The 22200-nt window shown below is 40.3% G+C and overlaps 1 protein-coding gene across 32 annotated transcripts in view; it reads right to left on the reverse strand.

The window, feature by feature from the left end:
• LOC114108678 (contactin-4) overlaps nucleotides 1-22200 on the reverse strand; it is a 1043928-nt gene that overhangs the window by 188544 nt on the left and 833184 nt on the right. For all 32 annotated transcript variants that reach the window (XM_060402845.1, XM_060402823.1, XM_060402848.1 and 29 more), the window contains 2 exons: nucleotides 11969-12071; nucleotides 8238-8422 (listed from right to left, as the gene is read on the reverse strand). In XM_060402845.1, the coding sequence (XP_060258828.1) occupies nucleotides 8238-8422; nucleotides 11969-12071 (288 nt within the window). The remainder of the gene's footprint in view (nucleotides 1-8237; nucleotides 8423-11968; nucleotides 12072-22200) is intronic.

A 22200-nucleotide genomic window follows, 5' to 3' on the forward strand; every position in this document is an offset into this window, starting at 1 on the left:
AACCCCCAGCTCAAAGTGCAGAAGCAAAGAGTAGTCATTCTGGAATGCATCTTCACATTGTGCACCTGCATAGAATGATGTCTACCAACTTGAACCCAATAGTTAGAACTGGTATTCATATTTAATTAGAAGATGTTACTCAATATTCTTATCATATCTCTTAGCTGACTTGACCTCAGTATCTTTAATCGATGAGGTTACCAATCATTCATAATTTGATTCAAAAAGAAATGACTAGTGTTGAGCTCAAGCTTATCTTCTCAAAATGAAAAAACAAACAAACAAACAAACAAACAAAAACCTGGAAAAACAACTCACTTAACCAGCAGAGGTCCCTAGGTCCCTGAATAAATGCTACTTTCTCCTTTTATCCATCTATAAGCAAATCTCATGTTTTTCAAAGAGCAAAACACAATTTTACAAATCTTCTACTGATGGAGATGATGTATTGTTTCAAATGAGGGGAGGCTGAAAGGGTCAGCTTTCAAAACAAATTATAACATCAAGAAGTATTAACTTGAATGCAGGGTTGTAACCTTTATCCTTGAAGGAGCTGCAAGTCTGCCATTGTTCTTTATCTTCCTGCTGCTTTGCAAAGGGATCTCAAATGGTAGATACTACCTTTTCAGTTCTCAGTCTGGAGAATTTGATGTGCAACACTGATGAGGCTAATGGCAGTTGTGTGCCTGATTTCACATTCAACCTGCTGAATATTTACCCCCGACAGGGTCTATGAAAACAAAGCAAACAAGAAAAACTATAGAAATCTGTGTGGAATATTAATAACGAAGCCAAACTTTTCAAAGAGAGTGAGGAAGAAAAATAAAATAGAAGGGCAAATGTAACTTATGAAGCAATGTCAAGTTGAAGTTCAAAAAGGAAACATCAAAACCACATGCAGAGACAGAGATTTCAATGTCATAGATTTCCTGTAACTCTTGGGCTTATTCATGGCTTTCTTTCAAAAACACAGAAAGAGCTGGAAACACAACCTTGCCATCTCAAAAAGGATAGGGAGAGGCGAAGGGAAGGGAGGGCCTTGAGAGGATTTTGAAAAGACCTTGCAAAGTTCTAACTAATTAAACCCTTCTGAGGGCTCATTCTCTCTTCCAACAGGGTTACAGAGGTTAAGGTGCTCAAGAAGAATGCTCAATAGTAGTGGTTTGTGCTGGTCAAGGTGAAATCAACAGCAAATTCAGTCTTTGTGAGACATCGTCAGATACTTTCCTTTTCTTTTTTTTTTTTTTAAAGTAAAATTAATTCTCAGAAACCAGATTTGAAGGACAAAAATCTACTCCTCCTGAAGTAAAATGAATTCATAAGAGCCAAATTTGAAATGATATAAACACATTCCTCTTGAAGTCAATATCTGGACAGGGGCCCATGGGGATTGAGAATGGAACACCGTATTATATATATGGCAAAGGATGAGATAACCTTTCTTTTAACATGCCAATTGCAGATCTACAGGGCAAAAACCCACACAGTGAAGGCTTCTCCTGCCATTCAACTTAGATTGGATGAATCATATCTAAGCGAGTGAGTTTTTTTTGGTAATAGAACAGTTCTGTGCCTGATGGAAATTATTCATATATATGTCTATGTATCTCTTTGGGTCACTGAGTTCAAAGTCCTTGGATAACAAATGGTCCACGTTAGTGCATAAGAGAAAATACTGTTTCCTTTAACTTTTTTTTGGATAATGTATGTGGGTCTGTGGTATTTATCACTTAATATCTAGGTTCTTTTGCAACACAATGTCTAAAAAAATAGCTCCATGGAAGGCTTAAACAGGTTGATTCAGCCCTATTATTTCAAAAAGAAGCTTATGTCTAAATGCTTTTTGGGCATTATATATATGTAGATCCCAAATACTAAGCAGAATTAATCATATTCACATATTAAAACAGAACCATCTGTTTTGGCCATTCATATTCTTTCAAGGTTTGAATACAAGAATCTCTCCTCTAAAAGCAAATCTTTAGTCTTGTTTTCAAGATACAAATTCAAATACAAGGTTAAATGATTGTGTTTTACTTGACTCTATGACACTGTTAATCTCTTGCATAAATGAACAAGCTCTTCATTCCAATCTTTTGTTCAACAACTGCCAGAAACGACCTAAGTCAATGCATAATCCAGCCACTGGAATCATGCAAGTATCATGTCCAATAACAATTTATATCACAGACAGATATAATTTGACCTTAGTGATCAAACAGTTCTCAGAGGTATCTGGCTCTATGACTGTCCAAAACCGGAAATTTCTAGTAGAAAGAAAAGCCATCAAGAGACTTAGCTCTTAAAAAAAAGAAAAGATAAAATGGGGGAAAATAATTTAAATTGCTATTAGAATGAGTACCTGTTGCCATTCAAAATTATTTCAATGACGACCCTGTATGCAAGACAGCAAAAAAGACACAGATGTGTATAACGGACTTTTGGACTCAGAGGGAGAGGGAGAGGGTGGGATGATTTGGGAGAATGGCATTCTAACATGTATACTATCATGTAAGAATTAAATCGCCAGTCTATGTCTGACGTAGGATACAGCATGCTTGGGGCTGGTGCATGGGGATGACCCAGAGAGATGTTATGGGGAGGGAGTTGGGAGGGGGGTTCATGTTTGGGAATGCATGTAAGAATTAAAGATTTTAAAATTTAAAAAATAAAAAACTTAAAAAAAATTATTTCTGGTTGCTTATACAGTCTTAGAGAAGATGAATCTATCTTAGGCTGTACTCAAGGATATTAAGGGTTTTGGTATCAGTTCTGTTTGGGACAATTAGGCAGACTCTTGCTTGAGTGCAAAATTATCTCATCTGCTGTGTTCATTCTTTTGGTCATTCTATTCTTTAAGCCACTTTATGAGACTGAAATTAACTAGTGATCACAAATACATAGCACATCTGTGGGGAAATTAGTACACCATACTACTTGATGCTTCTATATTCTGACCCTAGATATCCTCCCATACTATTTGCAGGGTCATGAAGCCCACAGTTTTGCCTTTAGAGCCAAAGGACCATAGCCCACAGGGTCTCAACATACAGCCATAGACGTAAATTGGAAGGAAAATAAAAAGAGCTCTTTTTGGCTCAATAATCAGGTGATTATAAGTCACTTCCTTAGAAAATAGGAAGTGAAAAAGTCAGCTGTTCACCTGGATGTTTTCATTTATGACTTTGGTTGTGGAAAACAAGCAGATAAAGTATCTGAATGATGGATGAATTTTTTCCCCTTTACCTATTTAATGAAAATGTCTTATAGGCAAGACAAAGAACACAGAACAGGTCTAAAAGATCTCTGATTCTCACTCATTCTATCATCTTGGGTAAGTTATTTTATGTCTCTGGGTCTTTATTTTTAACTTGTAAAAATCAAAGAGTTGGCTCCAACAGATCCTTCCAGCTCAAACATTACAGATTCATTGAAAAACAGTCTTATTCACTGCTTGAATATTATATTCCCTATTTCCTCGTGATGAAAATGACTTTACTCTCTTAACACCTGTTACATCTAGGAGAAACTGTACAAAGGTATTAAATATCAGGAAATTTAGCTCATGTTTCATTCTTCTGAATGATGACTGTTATTCCACTGGTCTATTTGTGCAAAAAGGAATTCTACAGACATAATGAGGTGGAAAGATGAATAATTATCAAGTGAATTAAATCCATTTTATACCTTCCTCTCCTTTTTTCAAAGATAATTACTGTAGCATCCTCCTTCCACTGTGTCTATGTAGACTGGTCATAATGCTTGATGTGACAGAAGTCTGCGAGCTTTCATGGGAAGCAGGAACACCTTTATTTGCAGTAATTTATTCTTAGGTTTCACTCTATCACCTGGAAACAACCTAGCACAAGAGCAATGGCTTTTGCACTGTGGACTCAAACAAGGAGCATCAGCACAACCAGGAAACTGAATAGAAATGCAAATTCTTGGGTCCCACGCTAGCCCAACAAAACCAGAACTTCTGGGGAGTAGAACCCAGTATTCTGTATTTTAATAAAATTTTCAGATTATTCTAACTGCACTCTGAAGCTTGAGAACTTCCAGCATGAAAGAACTGGAACCTAGTTCTGCTTACTACGGGCTTCCCTGGTGCCTCAGATGGTAAAGAATCTGCCTGCAATGAAGGAGACTGGAGTTCGATCCCTGAGTCGGTAAGATCCCCTGGAGAAGGAGACGGCAACCCACTCTAGTACTCTTGCCTGGAGAATTCCATGGACAGAGGAGCCTGGCGGGCTACAGTCCATGGGGTCACACAGTCAGACACGACTGAGCCACTATCACTCACTCTGCTTACTATGTAACTTCAATCAGTAACATGAGTATCTCTTTGGGAAGCAGTTTCCTTATCTAGAAAATGGCTAAGTGTAGGAATGACAAAAAGTGTCTTACTGGTTCTAAGTCCAAAATATATACCAAGTCTCCATTTATTTTCATTCTTTGTGTCCTAGCATCATTTCTCACCTGGTTGGCTTTGTAACTGCTTATCCTGCTTTTACTCTTGGTTCCCTATAATCTAATCACGACAGAACAACCAGAGTGATCTTTTAAAAGCATGAATACAATTGAGTCATTCCCCATTTAAAATCTCACAGTGGTTTCCCATTATCAGAATAAAACCCAAACTCAGTGCCTGGCTTACAGAGTACTGCCTAATTTGCCACCCTCCTATTTCTAAACCTTTTATCCTTTCTCACTAGACTTGGCCATGCTGGCTTCCTTGATGCATCTCACACATGGTAAGTAGTCTTCTGCCTCAGGGCCTCTGCACTTCCTTACCTTCTGCCTGGAAAGCACTACCCCTTGAAAGCATGGCTCTTTTTCACCCTTTAGGTTTCAGTTCAAAAGTCAAATCTCAGACAAGTCTTCCCTGACTGCCTTATCTTAATGAAGTCTTTCTTCTGTTCCTGGAAAGTGAAAGTGAAAGTCATTCAGTTGTGTCAAACTCTTTGCGACCCCATGGACTGTCCATGAAATTCTCCAGGCCAGAATACTGGAATGGTTAGCTTTTCCCTTCTTCAGGGGATCTTCCGAATCCAGGGATCAAACCCAGGTCTCCCACATCACAGGCGGATTCTTAACCAGCTGAGCCACAAGGGAAACCCAAGAATACTGGAGTGGGTAGCCTATCCCTTCTCCAGTGGGTCTTCCTGACCCAGGAATCAAACTGGGGTCTCCTGCATTGCAGGTAGATTCTTTACCAATTGAGCTATCAGGGAAGTTCTGCTCCTAGTTACCTGCTATCATATCATCCTAAACACCTTCTTCGTGACTCTTATCACCTTATGAAATTTTCTAGTTCATTTATTTGCATAATAGTGAATTGCCTGTCTGTTCCTAGTAAAAGAAAAGCTCCTTGAAGACAGGGATTTGTCTTATAGTCCTATGCATTTAATGCTCTGCCACCTGGTTGGCAATAAAAAAAAATTATTTGAACAAATTAATAATATATTAAAGTCATTTTGGAACATGTCAACCTTTAAGCAACAAAGATTTGTAGTAATGTACCCTTGAAAATATAACATCTATTTCAGTAAGTTTTTAATGCTGAAAAATACCTAAAAGAGTAGATTAAACCACACAGACAAGTACAGGTCATGGCACAAATAACTTGGGAAGATGGAGATGGGTAAAAATGTTCATGTTTGAACTAGCTTCAATTCTTCCCAAACATGAGTAGCACATGCTAAGCTAAAGACACAATCACAGTGGAAACACACCAGCCAGGAATACAGGCTCCTATGACCCTTATACAGGAAATGTAGGAGCAACGAAACCATGCTCAGCAGGCCTTTGGAGGAAGGTTAAATGGTTTCAGTGTGGGATCAGAAAAATTGCCATTTTGTCAGGCCAGAACAGAAGTGAGCACACCTGTCTGGTTTCTCAAGTGAAGAGTGGATGAATGGGATGCAACTTGGAACCAAAAAGGACAAGCAGGTCTCTAAGCTGAAACCCAAGGTATATTGTTCCCAGACACAGCACATCTTAACGTTGTCAGACATTCTCTTGTCAATAAAGAGAGCATGTTCATGGATAAGTAACTGGGGCTACTTCTTCCCCTTTTGTAAAATATATATGGTGATTTTAAATATAACAACTCATTTAACTTGGAGATCTAGGCAGCTGGATATTGGGAACACTGTATCGAGAAAACCCAACAGAGATCACAAAGAAAAAAAAAAAAAAAAGACAGCCAAGCACTTTTGCATAATTAAGCTCTCCTGTGACAATGAAAACAACTCGATAATTTCTGTGTCACCGATATGCTGCTAGTTGAGGGAAAACAAAACAACAGCCCCGCATCATGAAGTCAACTGATCTGACAAGCTTCTAACACCTACGGTGGTTGACAACGGAGAAAAAGCTGAGTTATCTTCAGAAAGCAGGCACATTTCATTTGGCTTTTTTCCCCGTGGATGAATGCAGACATCTTCATTTAGAAGGGAAACACTGTTAGCATCAGATTTTCATCTCCAAGGCTGGGTCCCAGAAAACATTTCTTTGTTTCTCCAGAAGGATATTGATGAGGTTGATTCTCCAGAAGACTAACTCTGGAATTGTCTGTTTCCAGTGTAGGAAACTTATGACCTACTAGAAAGCACCATGCCAACTGCTGGTGACAGAATATTTCCTAAGTTTTTAATACACTGAAAAACAGATATTTCACTTCAAAGAAAACCATGAAAGTGAAAAATTACTTCAATCAATTAACTGAGCAACACAACTAACATTTAGGGATCACAACTACTGAATGGAAAAATCAGTCTAACTAATTGAAAAAGGAAAACACTGGCCATTTACCTGAACATTTTCAGGCTGTTCCTACTTGATGTAGGAGAAATGATTATTACACTGAAGAGAAAAATGTACCCTTAACACTTTTAAAAGACAGTGATTGCATCTCACTGAACAAATCGGTAGACTTCAGTCTTAAGTTTTTCTAGCAATGAATTGTGATGTCTTCTGCTTTTCAACCAATCAAATAAGGTGTCAACCATCATAGTTTATGAAAGAGCAAAGATCAAGCATCAGGTCTGTCATTTGGCATGAACAGAGTTGGTCTTTTGGTATTGTTGAAGGAAGATGGGTGAATTGGTGCTCAAATCATCATGTGAAGGACTGGCTAACATCATGTGTATTCTTTTATCCCTTGGGCAACGTCACAGGTATGAGTCCAAAATGCCAGACGGGAAGGTTGCTGAAGGCTAGCTGATATTCTAAAGCTCCACCCAGTTTCTAATCATGCTTCTAAAAAATCTTACATGACTACTGAACAAAATCTTTTCCCCATATCTGAAATCCAAAATGCTCTGGAAGAAGACCTGATGATATAGACTTTTGTGGTATCAGTTGTTGTAAGACATCAGAAGGTTTAAAGTCTTTGCTACAACTTGCCCCTAAAGAACTGGTCTTTTCCTTTTAATATACATTGTTGTTCACCTAAGCCATTTTAAAATAATTATTAATCTATAATATTTATTTTCAACACCCCATGGGATTCAGGCATGTTCCAACTTGGGAGAACTCAATTTGATTTCAAAATGCTTATCCAATGAAATCCCTTTCTGGATTCCAAACTGATACCCTAACTGGGTTTCCAACACAGGCTCAATGGACGACCACGTGCTAGAAGTTTTACATTTGTGTTCTGTTTGGATCAGTGCCGATGATTTGATTGGAATAGGAGCAGCTGCACAGAAACAGTCTATGGGGTGAGACAGATTTGTCACGCTCCACTCTGATAAAAACTAAATTTGGATAGCATGCATTTTGAAATGTTCATGGTACCACATTAAATTGCTACCAAATAGGAGCAATTACCAAGGATTAACACGAGCTCCAAGTCAAAATTTGAATGAAGAAAAGCAGAGAGCTTTAGAAATAAATAAATAAATCAGGAGGAGGGATAACAAAACATTTCCTTTGTCAGGTTTACAGCTTGACGGCAGCAGGAAAAATAGGTCCTTTGTGAGTGTGTTCATACTAATATCCATCTCTCAATACATCAGCCTGTACCTTCCTCTCTGCTGCCTCCACACCACTGCCCCCACCCTCCCCATCCCCACCAGAACAACCCAGGGGATGATAATTAGGCAGCAAACAGGGTTTTACACAATGGTATTTTGAACAATCCTTCTGAAAATCCTTGAATGCAAATCTCCTAGCTTATGGGATTTAATACCAAGAAGGTCAACAAATGATAACTGGAATCACTACCTTACCATAGAAAGTCAACTGTCCTTTTGCTACGTTTTTCCCTCTTGAATTCTCAGCCACACATTCATACAAGCCAGCATCCTCCTGCTGAAAATTGGGGATTTCAAGAATCCCATTTGACTTGTGTCTTCTGGCTTTGGTTGCTATCGGCTTTCCATCAGCTCTTCTCCAGATAATAGTTGGTACTGGACTGGTGGCGAGAAAAAAAGGGAGTGAATCATGTTAGAGAAACTTTCTTTTATCTGAATCTATGCTTGTTACAATCCCTTCCTTCTTTGTTCCAAACATTATATAGCTGGCACCAGACAGTGTTCCCCCAAAGTCACTTATTCACGTATCACTATCGTAATTTCAGCAATACATCTCTAGTACTATTATGTACTCTGTGTTTTCTTTAGGGATTGAACCCAGGTCTCCCACATTGCAGGCAGATTCTTTACCAGTTGAGCCACCAGGGAAGCCCTTAAAATCAAATAACCTTTCTTAACCTTAAAGAAGGTATTCCATGTAATATACAATATTACTGATGAAATAAAAACAGATTTTTATATGCTTGTTACATTTTTTCCAATGCATCTGTTTAAGATCATAAATGTAAAAAAAATTTTAAACGTCCATGCACAAATGTGGAGAATTAAAAATGCTTTCCACTAAGATGTGGTCCAGAACCCCTTCTGCTTGAACTAGGTGGCTACTATGACTTAAAATAAGACAGAAGTGATGTGGTGTCAGTTTCAAGGCTCAGTGGATAAGAAACTGGCAGCTTCAGTTTTTGTCTCTTGGAACACCCTCTGTGGGCCCTTACCAACTTCTAGCAGTCCATTAGGAGGGTGGTTTGGGGAAAGTTATCTTAAAATAGCGAGATAAGGAAAGAAGCAACCTGTGGGGACTTTAAGTACTCTCAAGGCATCTATCATCCTGCAGCCAAAACTGTTAGAATGCATCTTAAATTGCAAGGGCATCACTGAATCTGCAGATCAATGGTTTAGCGAGCTAACCACAGCTTCTGAGTTGTGGCTTTCTAGCAGGGGATACAATTATTTACCTATTTATTTTTCACAAAGACACACACAGACAAGAAAATAGACTAAAGACTTGCTAATCTTCTCTGGGAAACCTGAGACGGTATTTAAAAAATTAGAGCCATCGACTATACTTGTTTTAGAGGAATTTAAGTTCATTAGGCAGAAACTAACTCAAAATATGGAAAGGGCTCTATCAAAAGTACATTATGGGTATCTTCACATGTGATGAGATAGACAGTTAAAACATGCCAGTACAAATAACTGTTCTTAGACATAGTCTTTCTGCTCTTGAGTGGGCCGTGATGATGGGTTTCCACAGCTGCATGTGTGTACCCAAACACTTCTGTGTAGACTGGAGGAGCCCAATTTGGGTCCTTTGTTTTCATTCTAGTGCCATTCAAGTAGTGTGAATGGAGTTTAATTCATATTCCCTTTGAAAGTGGGAACAACATAAATTTTGCTGTCTTTCTCTATAGATTTTTCAAGGTGTCACCTTGCAGAACTCACCAAAAACATTCCTATACCATCTAGTTACGTTCTTTCATCTTTTCTTTGCATTGAGTTTCCTAAAATATATATATATATATAAATGGGCTCCCCCGGTGGCTGAGTGGTAAAGAATCTGCCTTGCATTGTAGGAGATACAGGAGATGTGGGTTTGATCCCTGGGTCTGGAAGATCTCCTGGAGGAGGACATGGCAACCCACTCCTGTATTCTTGCCTGGAGAATCCCATGGACGGAGAAGTCTGGCAGGCTATAGTCCATGGGGTCACAAAGAGTCAGACATGATTGAAGCATCTGAGCATATATAAAATAAAAAATGGGACCATCTTCCACTGTTTAGCAATCTACTTTTAGTCTCTTAGTGATAAATAATGGGCATTTTCCAGGTCTTAGTTGTTTTACAACTTGACTTTTAATGTCAGTACAGTGTTCAATCCTACAGCTATGTCAGAATGTATTTAATGGAGTAAGTGGAGTGCAGTATTTTTAGGCCCCCAAGTAAAGATACTACTGTAGGGTATACTGCCCTGACTTGAAAACGGGAAAACAAAAAGAATCCTTTCTTTAGAACTAAAAATAAAATTGAAAAAAAAAAATGGAACAACTTTCTTGCATAGTTGCTGTGAAATACAAAATGATATGAATATAGATAACTTGATAAAACAGAAGCTGAGCAAAAGTTAGTGTCCCTGCCTTAGCCAACATCTGGGCCCAGGAAAAGGGTGAGGAGTTGGCAGTGGGTTGGCTGGATAAGTGAGGTTGGCTACAGAGATTCACATGCATCATTAAAGTGCACTGATGACTAAAAATTTTTATTTCAGGTGAAAGTTTTTATCACTGATGCCAAACCTTTTCTGCAGGGTTACTGGCAAAATCTTAACTGATCTATTTTTCATTTTCTTTATGCCCTCTGACAGACACTCTAGGGAAAATTAACTGGTTCCCAAGTAGGCTTAACTGAGAAAACCCCACAGAGTGAATAATAAAGTTGTGAATGATTTTCAGATGACTCTGTAAAACAGAGACTCCTTAGAGAATATCAGGTCTTGCCAATCTCTAGCCAAAGCAGAAAGAAGATGCTATTGTTTATATATGGAATCTGAAATATGACACACATGAAATTATCTGAGAGTCCCTTGGATTGCAAGCAGATCAAACCAGTCAATTGTAAAGGAGATCAGTCCTGAATAATTATTGAAAGGACTAATGCTGCAGCTGAAGCTCCAATACTTTGGCCACCTGAAGCAAAAACTGACTCTGATGCTGGGAAAGATTGAAGGGAGGACGAGAAGGGGACAACAGAGGATGAGAGGGTTGGACAGCATCACCGACTCGACGGCTATGAGTTTGAGCAAGCTCCGGGAGTTGGTGATGGACAGGGAAGCCTGGCGTGCTGCAGTCCATGGGGGTGCAAAGAGTCAGAATTGACTGAGTGACTGAACTGAACTGATGAAACAGAAACAGACTCACAAACATAGAGAACAGTCGTATGGTTGACAAGGGGGAGGGAGTTGGGGGAGGGGTGGATTGAAAGTTTGGGATTAGCAGATGCAAATGAATATATATAGAGAATGAATAAACAACAAGGTACTACTGTGTATCACAGCGAACTGTATTCAATATCCAGTGATAAACCATAATGGAAGATAACATGAAAAAGAATGTATATATGTCTCAATGAATCACTCTGCTATAGGGCGAAAATTAACACAACATTGTAAATTGACTATACTTCAATAAAATAAATTTTAACAAAAAACTAGAAAGAAGAGACTTTCAATTTAAAAAGAAATACAAGAAAAAGTTGATGCACACTCTGTAAGCTGGGACCCAAATGAAATTCTACCTTTTTCCAAACAGTCAACTTCACTGTACCTCAGATGAAGGCCATTGTTTTCCTGTCATTCTGGGTCAGACAACATGTACATTACAGGTTATCGTAATAGAATGAAACACTTTCAGAACTGCCCATTCTCCTCTCCTTCGTGGCTGTGTCCAGAATGGCAGCTAACTCCTCTTATGTCATGCCACATCCCTTCTCCATGGTGAAAGGACAGAATCAAAGATGCACGCACAGAATCACAGTGAGAGAGGCTTCGCTTGCTTTTCAGTTACCTCATCCACTATTACTGTGAACAGTGCAAAGAAATTTCTTTACTTGCCCGAGCTGGAGGGAGGACAGTGGAGGAGAGAAACCAGGACTTACTTTCCTAGTGCAAAGCATTCCAGCTTCACCGTTGTTCCCTTTGCAGTTGGGACCATTTCTGGAAACTGAACTTCTATTTTTGGTTCATATTCGCCCATCACCCCTGTGAATAAACAAAGGAGCTAAGCCTTGGAGATTCTTTTAAGACATACACAAGTGTTTTTGTGTTAATGTTCCTATACATCATTGTGTGTGCAATTAATCCCTTCATTTAAAGAGGCTCCTATCTCCAACAGCCGTGAATCGTGGCTTCTTTCCCAGTTATTGCTGGAGGAAATGTGTATTCCAGCACCACACCATCTGCCTAGGATTAAATTCTCCATGTGGACAACTCTGCTTCTCAAAAACACTTTGTTAAAAATGTAGTCATGGAAGAAAAAAGCGGAGGGAGGTTAAGTCCCAGTCACCATTAATTCCACATTATTATTTATTTTTTTGGAAACATGCTGCAGAAAATTTAAAATATGTTAAAAAATATGTGCATGCTTTAGTTGTATCTCTGTAAAGAACATTTCTGAGTAATCAGTTTATAACCACAAATTATCTTTTCACTTTTGAAGGCCAATCTGAATGAGTCATAAGTTGGTATGTGCAAGGTAACACAAAATTCATGTACTTTTATTCTGAAACAATGATAAAATAATAATAGGAAGTAAATATCAGAAATAGCCTGTAAGTGATACCCACCTTGCCAACGGTAGTTTTACCCTGAAGGTCCTATTTACTTACTTTCCGATATCTCAAAAAATTACTGTGCAATCATAGCCAAGGTGGCAAACCCTAACAAATTAAGTCCATGTTTTATAACTAAATGCTTATGAATTAGTTCTCATTAACCATTCTTAATGCTGTCTACCACTACTCTAGTTGTTTTGATACATTCATTTCTGTTCAATTTCTGGTCATTTTCTATGGCCTCTGATTCAACTGTGGCAATATAAAGTTTAAAATTATCTAGCTCACTAAAACATGATAGGATCCTCCATTTCATCTCTTCTTTAGGTTTCCTACAGTTAGAGAAAAAAAGAGATCGGAGGATTCAGATGAAAAAGTTAAAAGTAAGGTATGGATGCGGACAGGAACAATGGCTCAGAGAAACAATTCTATGCGTTTTGCAGAGGTGACCCTCTTTATCTGCAGCTTCATAGCCTGAGAAGCAGCAAGGGAATTTCTTCAACGTGCAAAAAAGAAAAAGTCAACCCCTAGTGTCAGATGATCTAATAGTCTTGCTAGATTTGTTGGGATGTATGTCATCAGACCTGGAGAAGGAAAAGGCAACCCACTCCAGTATTCTTGCCTGGAGAATCCCATGGATGGAGAAGCCTGGTAGGCCATGGGGTCACAAAGAGTTGGACACAACTGAGCGACTTCACTTTGTGCAAACCTGAACATAGTCATTTTGTTATTTTCTTTTCATAGACTGACAGAGAGGATTGGCTATGGAAGGCATCTCTGAGATCATTTGGTTCAGCATTGTTTTTGGCCCTGCCACATAACATGTGGGATTTTTAGTTCCCTGACCAGGGATAGAAACTATACCCCCTGCAATGGAAGCATGGAGTCTTAACCACTGGACCACCAGTGAAGTCTCAGTTCAGCATTCTTAATATTGGCATTCACAGATGAATACTTTTCTGAAGAAAGGACCTATACCTAGCAACAACCTGTTCTAAAAAGAACCTTAAACCCTCCACCAAAATGGAAATCACAGTTCTAGTCTGTCTCTGTCTTTTACAAGCAAGCCTGTAATCCCCAAAGTGTTAAACAGTTTGTCTTTAGCTTCACAACAGACCAGCATTCACGTTTGCAACCCTGGTCCCTGATTTCTGGTCTAAATCTTTTCCTATGGCCTCTCACCACTGCAGGAGTAACACTCCCAAACTAAATTCAAACATACTAAATCCATGTGTGACACACTCAGTTGTGGCCAGTCTCTGAGTCCTATTGCCTTTCCTAGAGCATATGCCACGCAGCTGGACCATAAAGAGATAGTGCTTACTAACACCTGCATTCACACACTTTTGCTGAACTTGCTAACAGCCCATACAAGTGACTCATCATCCCATAAATAGCAGTAGTATGACTCTGAGTGCAGGAACAAGCTAACACCTAGTGCTGCGTGTGTGGCTGTGTTCTCTAAGAGCAGTGTTAATTAAAAAACAACTGCCTTGAGAGGAAGAGGTTCTTTTTTTTTTTTTAATCTCTCTCTCTCTATCTTTTGGTTGCACAGGCTTTTTCTAGCTGTTTGAGCGGGGGTACTCTCTGCTGTGGTGTGTGTGATTCTCACTGAAGCATCCTCTCTTGTGGAACACGGACTCTAGGCGCATGGGCTCAGTAGTTGCAGCACATGGGCTCAGTAGTTTTGGTCTGTGGGCCCTAGTGCTTGGGTTCAGTAGTTGTGGTGCACAGGCTTAGCTGCTCCATGAGAGGTGGAATCTTTCTGGACCAAGGATCAAAACTATCTCCTGCACTGGCAGGCAGATTCCGATCTAGAGTGCCGCAAGGGAATTTTGAGAGAAAAGGACCTTTGTCCTCCCAGGATATCAAGACAATTTCCACTGAAGTGCCTCATGCATGGAAGGGAGATGAGATGATAAAGTGAAAATATGGGGGTCAAGGCTGTGTCAGCCATGATCAGGGTTTCCCAGTCCCCTTGTTCTATAAATACTACATACAAACCTGGTTTCTATAATCCAGCTATGAAAGATACACCAAGGATAAAAACTGTCTCACACACCTTTCTCCTAAGCAATTGAAACATCACTACTTAGTGTCTGAGGCCCCCTGAACTACTGATTGCTTATCCTAAAATCTCACCCATTATGGCTTAGACTCAAAGTCCTCTCCTTCAGCGTCCTGCACCCTTTCCTCAGCACTCTCTATAGTCTAGCCCACAGCAGTCTTTAAATGACCAAAAAGTATCAAATCTTTTTGCCTTAGCTCTCACGGTCTCCTATGACTTCTTTTTAAAAACATATAATGTAATGATTCTTAGTAAATTGACTGAGTTGGGCAATCATCATAACTCAATTTACAACATTTCCATCCCCCAAATAATATCCCTCATGCCTGTTTACAGTTAATTCCCAGGAGCAGTCCCAGCCCCAGGCAACCACTAATCTGCTTTGTCTATAGATTTGTCTTTTCTGGACATTACATATAAATGAAATCATACAACATTTGGTCTTTTGCATTTGGCTTTTTACTTGGCCTAATGTTGACAAAGTTCATCCATGGTGTGGCTTGTATTGGTGATTCCTTCCTTTTTACGCCCGTATAGTATTCCACTTTACAGAAGAAAAATATTGTAATCATCTGTTCACCAGCTGTATTAGTTTCCTAAGACTGTCCTTGGAAAGAGATACAGACTAAGTGACTTCAAGCAAAATACATTTACTCTCTCACAATTCTGAAGATTAGAGGTCGACAGGGCTGTGCTGTCTCTGAGACCATGGAGAGTATCCTTCCTTGCCTCCTCCTGGCTTGTGGTGGTGGTCATCAATATTCAGGGTGTTCCATGGCTTGCAGCTCTGTCAGGCCAACCTCTGATTTGTATGATGTTCTCTCCATGGGTCTTCCCACTGTTTTCTTATAAAGACATCAGTCATATTGGGTTAAAGATTTACCCAATTCCAATATGATCTCATCTAACTAATTTATTTTCTAATAAGGTTGTATTCTTAGGTACTAGAGGTTAGGATTTCAACATATAATATCTTTTGGGGTCACATAATTCAACCCAAGTTACCAGTTGATGGTCATTTAGGTTGCTTCTTCTTTGGCTACGGCATGGTTTGGGAATGGCATGGTTTTCACTGCTGTTTAATGAATAATGTTACCATGAACGATCACATGCAAGTGTTTCTATGGACATTTTAATATGTTTTCATTTTTCTTTTGTTCCCCATGACTTTTATTTTACATGGATGACTTTCGCTTCAAGTCTCAGCTCAAAAGACTCCCCCTTTGAAAAGTGTTTTTGATCACATTATCTAAAGTAGGTGCCTGCTGTCAATCTCTGTGAATATATTTTTTCCTTTATGTTAATTGTCATATTAACAATTAACAGGTGGCTGCGGGCCGGCTCGCTAAGCACGGGCGGCTGCGGGCCGGCTCACTAAGCGCGGCCAAGAGGAGCTACCCCATGTCCGAGGTCAGGGGCAGCAGCCTAGAGTGCCAGGCTGAGCTGGCGCAGGAACGGCCGAGGGGGGCTGCCCTGCGTCCGAGGCCAGTGGTGGCTGGGAGGAGACACCCCGAGTCCGAGATCAGGGGCGGCCAGGAGAAGCCACCTCACACCCGAGGCCAGGGGCGGTGGCCTTGAGGAGCCACCCGGAGCCCGAGGCCAGGGGCAGCAGCTGGGAGGAGCCACCCACGCCCAAGGCCAGGGCCGGTGGCCGGGAGGAGCTACCCGAGGAGTGGTGGCTGTGCAGGCACAGGAGGGCCTAGAGGAGCCATCCCACGTTGAAGGTCAGGAACGGCAGCGGTAAGGAGATACCCCTCCTCCAAGGTAAGGAACAGCAGCTGTGCTTTGCTGGAGCAGCCGTGAAGAGATACCCCACCCCCAAGGTAAAAGAAACCCAAGTAAGATGGTAAGTGTTGCAAGAGGGTATCAGAGGGCAGACACACTTAAACCATACTCACAGAAAACGTCAACCTAATCACACTAGGACCACAGCCTTATCTAACTCAATGAAACCAAGCCACGCCTGCAGGGCAACCCAAGATGGGCGGGTCATGGTGGAGAGGCCTGACAAAATGTGATCCACTCGAGAAGGGAATGGCAAGCCACTTCAGTATTCTTGCCTTGAGAACCCCATGAACAGTAGGAAAAGGCAAAATGATAGGATACCAAAGAGGAACTCCCCAGGTCATTAGGTGCCCAATATGCTACTTGAGATCAGTGGAGAAATAACTCCAGACAGAATGAAGGGATGGAGCCAAAGCAAAAACAATACCCAGTTGTGGATGTGACTGGTGATAGAAGCAAGATCCGATGCTGTAAAGAGCAATATTGCATAGAAACCTGGAATGTCAGGTGAATCAAGGCAAATTGGAAGTGGTCAAACAAGAGATGGCAAGGGTGAACGTCGACATTCTAGGAATCAGTGAACTAAAATGGACTGGAACGGGTGAATTTAACTCAGATGACCATTACATCTACTACTGCGGGCAGGAATTCCTCAGAAGAAATGGAGTAGCCATCATGGTCAACAAAAGAGTCTGGAATGCAGTACTTGGATGCAATCTCAAAAACGACAGAATGATCTCTGTTCGTCTCCAATGCAAACCATTCAATATCACAGTTATCCAAGTCTATGCCCCAACCAGTAACGCTGAAGAAGCTGAAGTTGAACGGTTTTATGAAGACCTACAAGATCTTTTAGAACTAACACCCAAAAAAGATGTCCTTTTCATTATAGGGGACTGGAATGCAAAAGTAGGAAGTCAAGAAACACCTGGAGTAACAGGCAAATTTGGCCTTGGAATGTGGAATGAAGTGGGGCATAGACTAATAGAGTTTTGCCAAGAAAATGCACTGGTCATAGCAAACACCCTCTTCCAACAACACAAGAGAAGACTCTACACATGTACATCACCAGATGGTCAACACCGAAATCAGATTGATTATATTCTTTGAAGCCAAAGATGGAGAAGCTCTATACATTCCACAAAAACAAGACCGGGAGCTGACTGTGGCTCAGATCATGAACTCCTTATTGCCAAATTCAGACTTAAACTGAAGAAAGTAGGGAAAACCACTAGACCATTCAGGTATGACCTAAATCAAATCCTTTATGATTACACAGTGGAAGTGAGAAATAGATTTAAGGGCCTAGATCTGATAGATAGAGTGCCTGATGAACTATGGAATGAGGTTTGTGACATTGTACAGGAGACAGGGATCAACACCATCCTCATGGAAAAGAAAGGCAAAAAAGCAAAATGGCTGTCTGGGGAGGCCTTACAAATGGCTGTGAAAAGAAGAGAGGTGAAAAGCAAAGGAGAAAAGGAAAGATATAAGCGTCTGAATGCAGAGTTCCAAAGAATAGCAAGAAGAGATAAGAAAACCTTCTTCAGCGATCAATGCAAAGAAATAGAGGAAAACAACAGAATAGGAAAGACTAGAGATCTTTTCAAGAAAATTAGAGATACCAGGGAACATTTCATGCAAAAGATGGGCTCGACAAAGGACAGAAATGGTATGGACCTAACAGAAGCAGAAGATATTAAGAAGAGGTGTCAAGAATACACAGAAGAACTGTACAAAAAGATCTCCACGACCCAGATAATCATGATGATGTGATCATTAATCTAGAGCCAGACATCTTGGAATGTGAAGTCAAGTGGGCCTTAGAAAGCGTCACTACGAACAAAGCTAGCGGAGGTGATGGAATTCCAGTTGAGTTGTTTCAAATCCTGAAAGATGATGCTGTGAAAGTGCTGCACTCAATATGCCAGCAAGTTTGGAAAACTCAGCAGTGGCCACAGGACTGGAAAAGGTCAGTTTTCATTCCAATCCCAAAGAAAGGTAATGCAAAAGAATGCTCAAACTACCGCACAATTGCACTTATCTCACATGCTAGTAAAGTAATGCTCAAAATTCTCCGAGCCAGGCTTCAGCAATATGTGAACCGTGAACTCCCTGATGTTCAAGCTGGTTTTAGAAAAGGCGGAGGAACCAGAGATCAAATTGCCAACATCCGCTGGATCATGGAAAAAGCAAGAGAGTTCCAGAAAAACATCTATTTCTGCTTTATTGACTATGCCAAAGCCTTTGACTGTGTGGATCATAATAAACTGTGGAAAATTCTGAAAGAGATGGGAATACCAGACCACCTGACCTGCCTCTTAAGGAATCTGTATGCAGGATCAGGAAGCAATAGTTAGAACTGGACATGGAACAACAGACTGGTTCCAAATAGGAAAAGGAGTACGTCAAGGCTGTATATTGTCACCCTGCTTATTTAACTTATATGCAGAGTACATCATGAGAAACGCTGGACTGGAAGAAATACAAGCTGGAATCAAGATTGCTGGGAGAAATATCAATAACCTCAGATATGCAGATGACACCACCCTTATGGCAGAAAGTGAAGAGGAACTAAAGAGCCTCTTGATGAAATTAAAAAAGGAGAGTGAAAAAGTTGGCTTAAAGCTCAACATTCAGAAAACGATGATCATGGCATCCGGTCCCATCACTTCATGGGAAATAGATGGGGAAACAGTAGAAACAGTATCAGACTTTATTTTTGGGGGCTCCAAAATCACTGCAGATCGTGACTGCAGCCATGAAATTAAGAGACGCTTACTCCTTGGAAGAAAAGTTATGACCAACCTAGATAGTATATTCAAAAGCAGAGACATTACTTTACCGACTAAGGTCCGTCTAGTCAAGACTATGGTTTTTCTTGTGGTCACGTATGGATGTGAGAGTTGGACTGTGAAGAAGGCTGAGAACTGGAGAATTGATGCTTTTGAACTGTGGTGTTGGAGAAGACTCTTGAGGGTCCCTTCGACTGCAAGGAGATCCAACCAGTCCATTCTGAAGGAAATCAGCCCTGGGATTTCTTTGGAAGGAATGATGCTAAAGCTGAAGCTCCAGTACTTTGGACACCTCATGCGAAAAATTGACTCACTGGAAAAGACTCTGATGCTGGGAGAGATTGGGGGCAGGAGGAGAAGGGGACGACCCAGGATGAGATGTCTGGATGGCATCACGGACTTGATGGACAGGAGTCTGAGTGAACTCCGGGAGATGGTGATGGACAGGGAGGCCTGGCATGCTTCGATTCATGGGGTCGCAAAGAGTTGGACACGACTGAGCCACTGAACTGAACTGAACTGAATTGTCATAGGTATTTCTCATGTTTACTTCTGTCTTCCATACAGATTGTAAACCCCATGATATCAAGTAATATGTCTGTCTTTTTCATGCTAGCTTTTATCTTTGTCTCCACACTTAACAAGTGCTCAGTAAGAAAACCAACATAAAACATCTTACAAATAAACTTCTGGGCTCTCTCAAATAGCACTGCTGCTTTCTATCATGTTTATAGCTATTTATATACTTGCCATTTCTTCTGTTGTACTTTCACTTCTTTGAGGAATGGAAGTACTTGTGATTTTTTCTGTTCCTCGCAAATCTCAGCTCAGTTCAAGGCATATGGGGGAAAAAAATGAACTGTAATAGGTAGGGATTCGTGAAAGGGAGTAAGATGGGGCAATGTGGCCCTTTATACTGGGACATATAATAATCATTAAGCCAAACATTCAAGTCTTCTCGGGCATGGAAGTTGTTCTTAAGCATTACCATGGCTATTGGTCAAGTTCACTCACTTCAGACTATATTTTTCTAAAATGTGGGAAAACATAATCTATGCAGGTTGTTTGTGTGGTCACATGGAGTGATTTCAGGATGAAGGCACAGTGATCTCTGTTTATGGCTACAGGAACTGAGTAACAGTGTGCTCGGTGATGATGAAGACTGTACTTCATTTATGGCAGTAGTTGCTGGACACAGAGTTGGGATCAGAGATGGAGTGGCACGGATTCACTGCTCTTTGAAAATTTTTAGTTACATATAAAGATTGTCCTAGTATTTAAGTCACGACAAAATGAAAGAAGCCATTCCCTTCAACTACATTATGAACATTTTTTTGAATAGCTGTGTAGTGTTCCATTGAATTTGCTTACATCTGGCACACGTTACATTTTTATTTGACCATTTCTTTCATTTTAACTATTTTGGCCCTTTGCTACTCTCAATGTAAAAAGCTGTTGCCTTTTATAACTTTTAAGAAACACAGGGTCTCTTAAAACAGGAGTGCATTTTTTTCTAGTCATTCCCCTGACCACCTGCACATTTTTGAACTTAATTGGCCTACAGCTGCTCTGCTGATTTATAGAATAATTAGGCAAAAAGTGATGCCATTGATGGAACTGCTTCAGAATCCTTTTTCTATCTTCAAACTGTCTGGAAAGGTGGGAAGATAGAAAGGTCTAGGTGCGTCTACATAACCAAGGTAAAGCTGAAGCTAAAGTGCTGTCAGGATGTTGTCAGGATCAACCAGGTCGTATAATCTCAGCAATGTTTCTTTCCTCCTGACTGAAAATATATATCGGGTTGTCAAAAACATTGTTCAGATTTTTCCCATAATATCTTATATAAAAACCCAAAAATGTTTTGGCCAATCTAATCCATCGGAGAAAACTCTTGCTTTCAATTCTAAATAGAGGCATATATATCTACAATCTTAAACATAAGGTGAAAAGAGTTTTAATTTATTAAGATGCATTGTCAATGTTTTCTATTTGTGGGAGTAAGAACTATGCCACCACCACAACAGTGAAAGCTCTGTCCCTTGAAATTTGATACATGAAAGTCTTTAGGAGGTAGGGGCTTAGCTGTATTTACATTCTAATGAATTCAATAAACATTCATTTAACAGCAACCATAACCATGGGGGCACAATGTGCATATCACAGACCTGATCATTATCTTCATGACATTTGTAGTTACCCTTTTCCAAAGCCTTGCATAGTAATGTGGCAAATGCAGGCAACAATTGTTTATGGAACGTGTGTGTGTGTATATGCTAAGTCACTTCAGTTGTGTCTGATTCTGTGTGACCCAATGGATTGTATAGCCTGCCAGGCTCCACTGTCTGTGGAATTCTCTAGGCAAGACTATTGGAGTCAGTTGCCACGTTCTCCTCTAGGGGATATTCCCAACTCAGGGGTGGAACCCAGGAGACAGCTCTTATGTCTCCTGCATTGACAGCTGGGTTCTTTACCACTAGCGTCACCTGGCTCAAACAGTTTATGGAATCAGTTCAGTCACTTCAGTCGCTTAGACGTTCCCAACTCTTTGCAACCCTATGGATTGCAGCATGCCAGGCTTTCCCGTCCATCACCAACTCCAGGAGCTTGCTCAAACTCATGTCCATCGAGTCAGTGATGCCAATCAACCATCTCAACCTCTGTCGTCCCCTTCTCCTCCTGCCTTTCCCAGCATCAGGGTCTCTTATAATGAGTCAGTTCTTCACATCAGGTGGCCAAAGTATTGGAGCTTCAGCTTCAGCATCAGTCCTTCCAAAGAATATTTAGGATTTCCTTTAGGATTTCCTTTAGGATTGACTGGTTTGATCTCCTTCCATGGTTTATGGAATAACCATGTTTATTTTCTAAGGAAGGCATGCTACAAATTTCTAGGTGTTTTTTCCAAAACCAGT

Source organism: Ovis aries, chromosome 19 (genome assembly GCF_016772045.2).
Source record: "Ovis aries strain OAR_USU_Benz2616 breed Rambouillet chromosome 19, ARS-UI_Ramb_v3.0, whole genome shotgun sequence".
Lineage (NCBI taxonomy): Eukaryota > Metazoa > Chordata > Mammalia > Artiodactyla > Bovidae > Ovis > Ovis aries.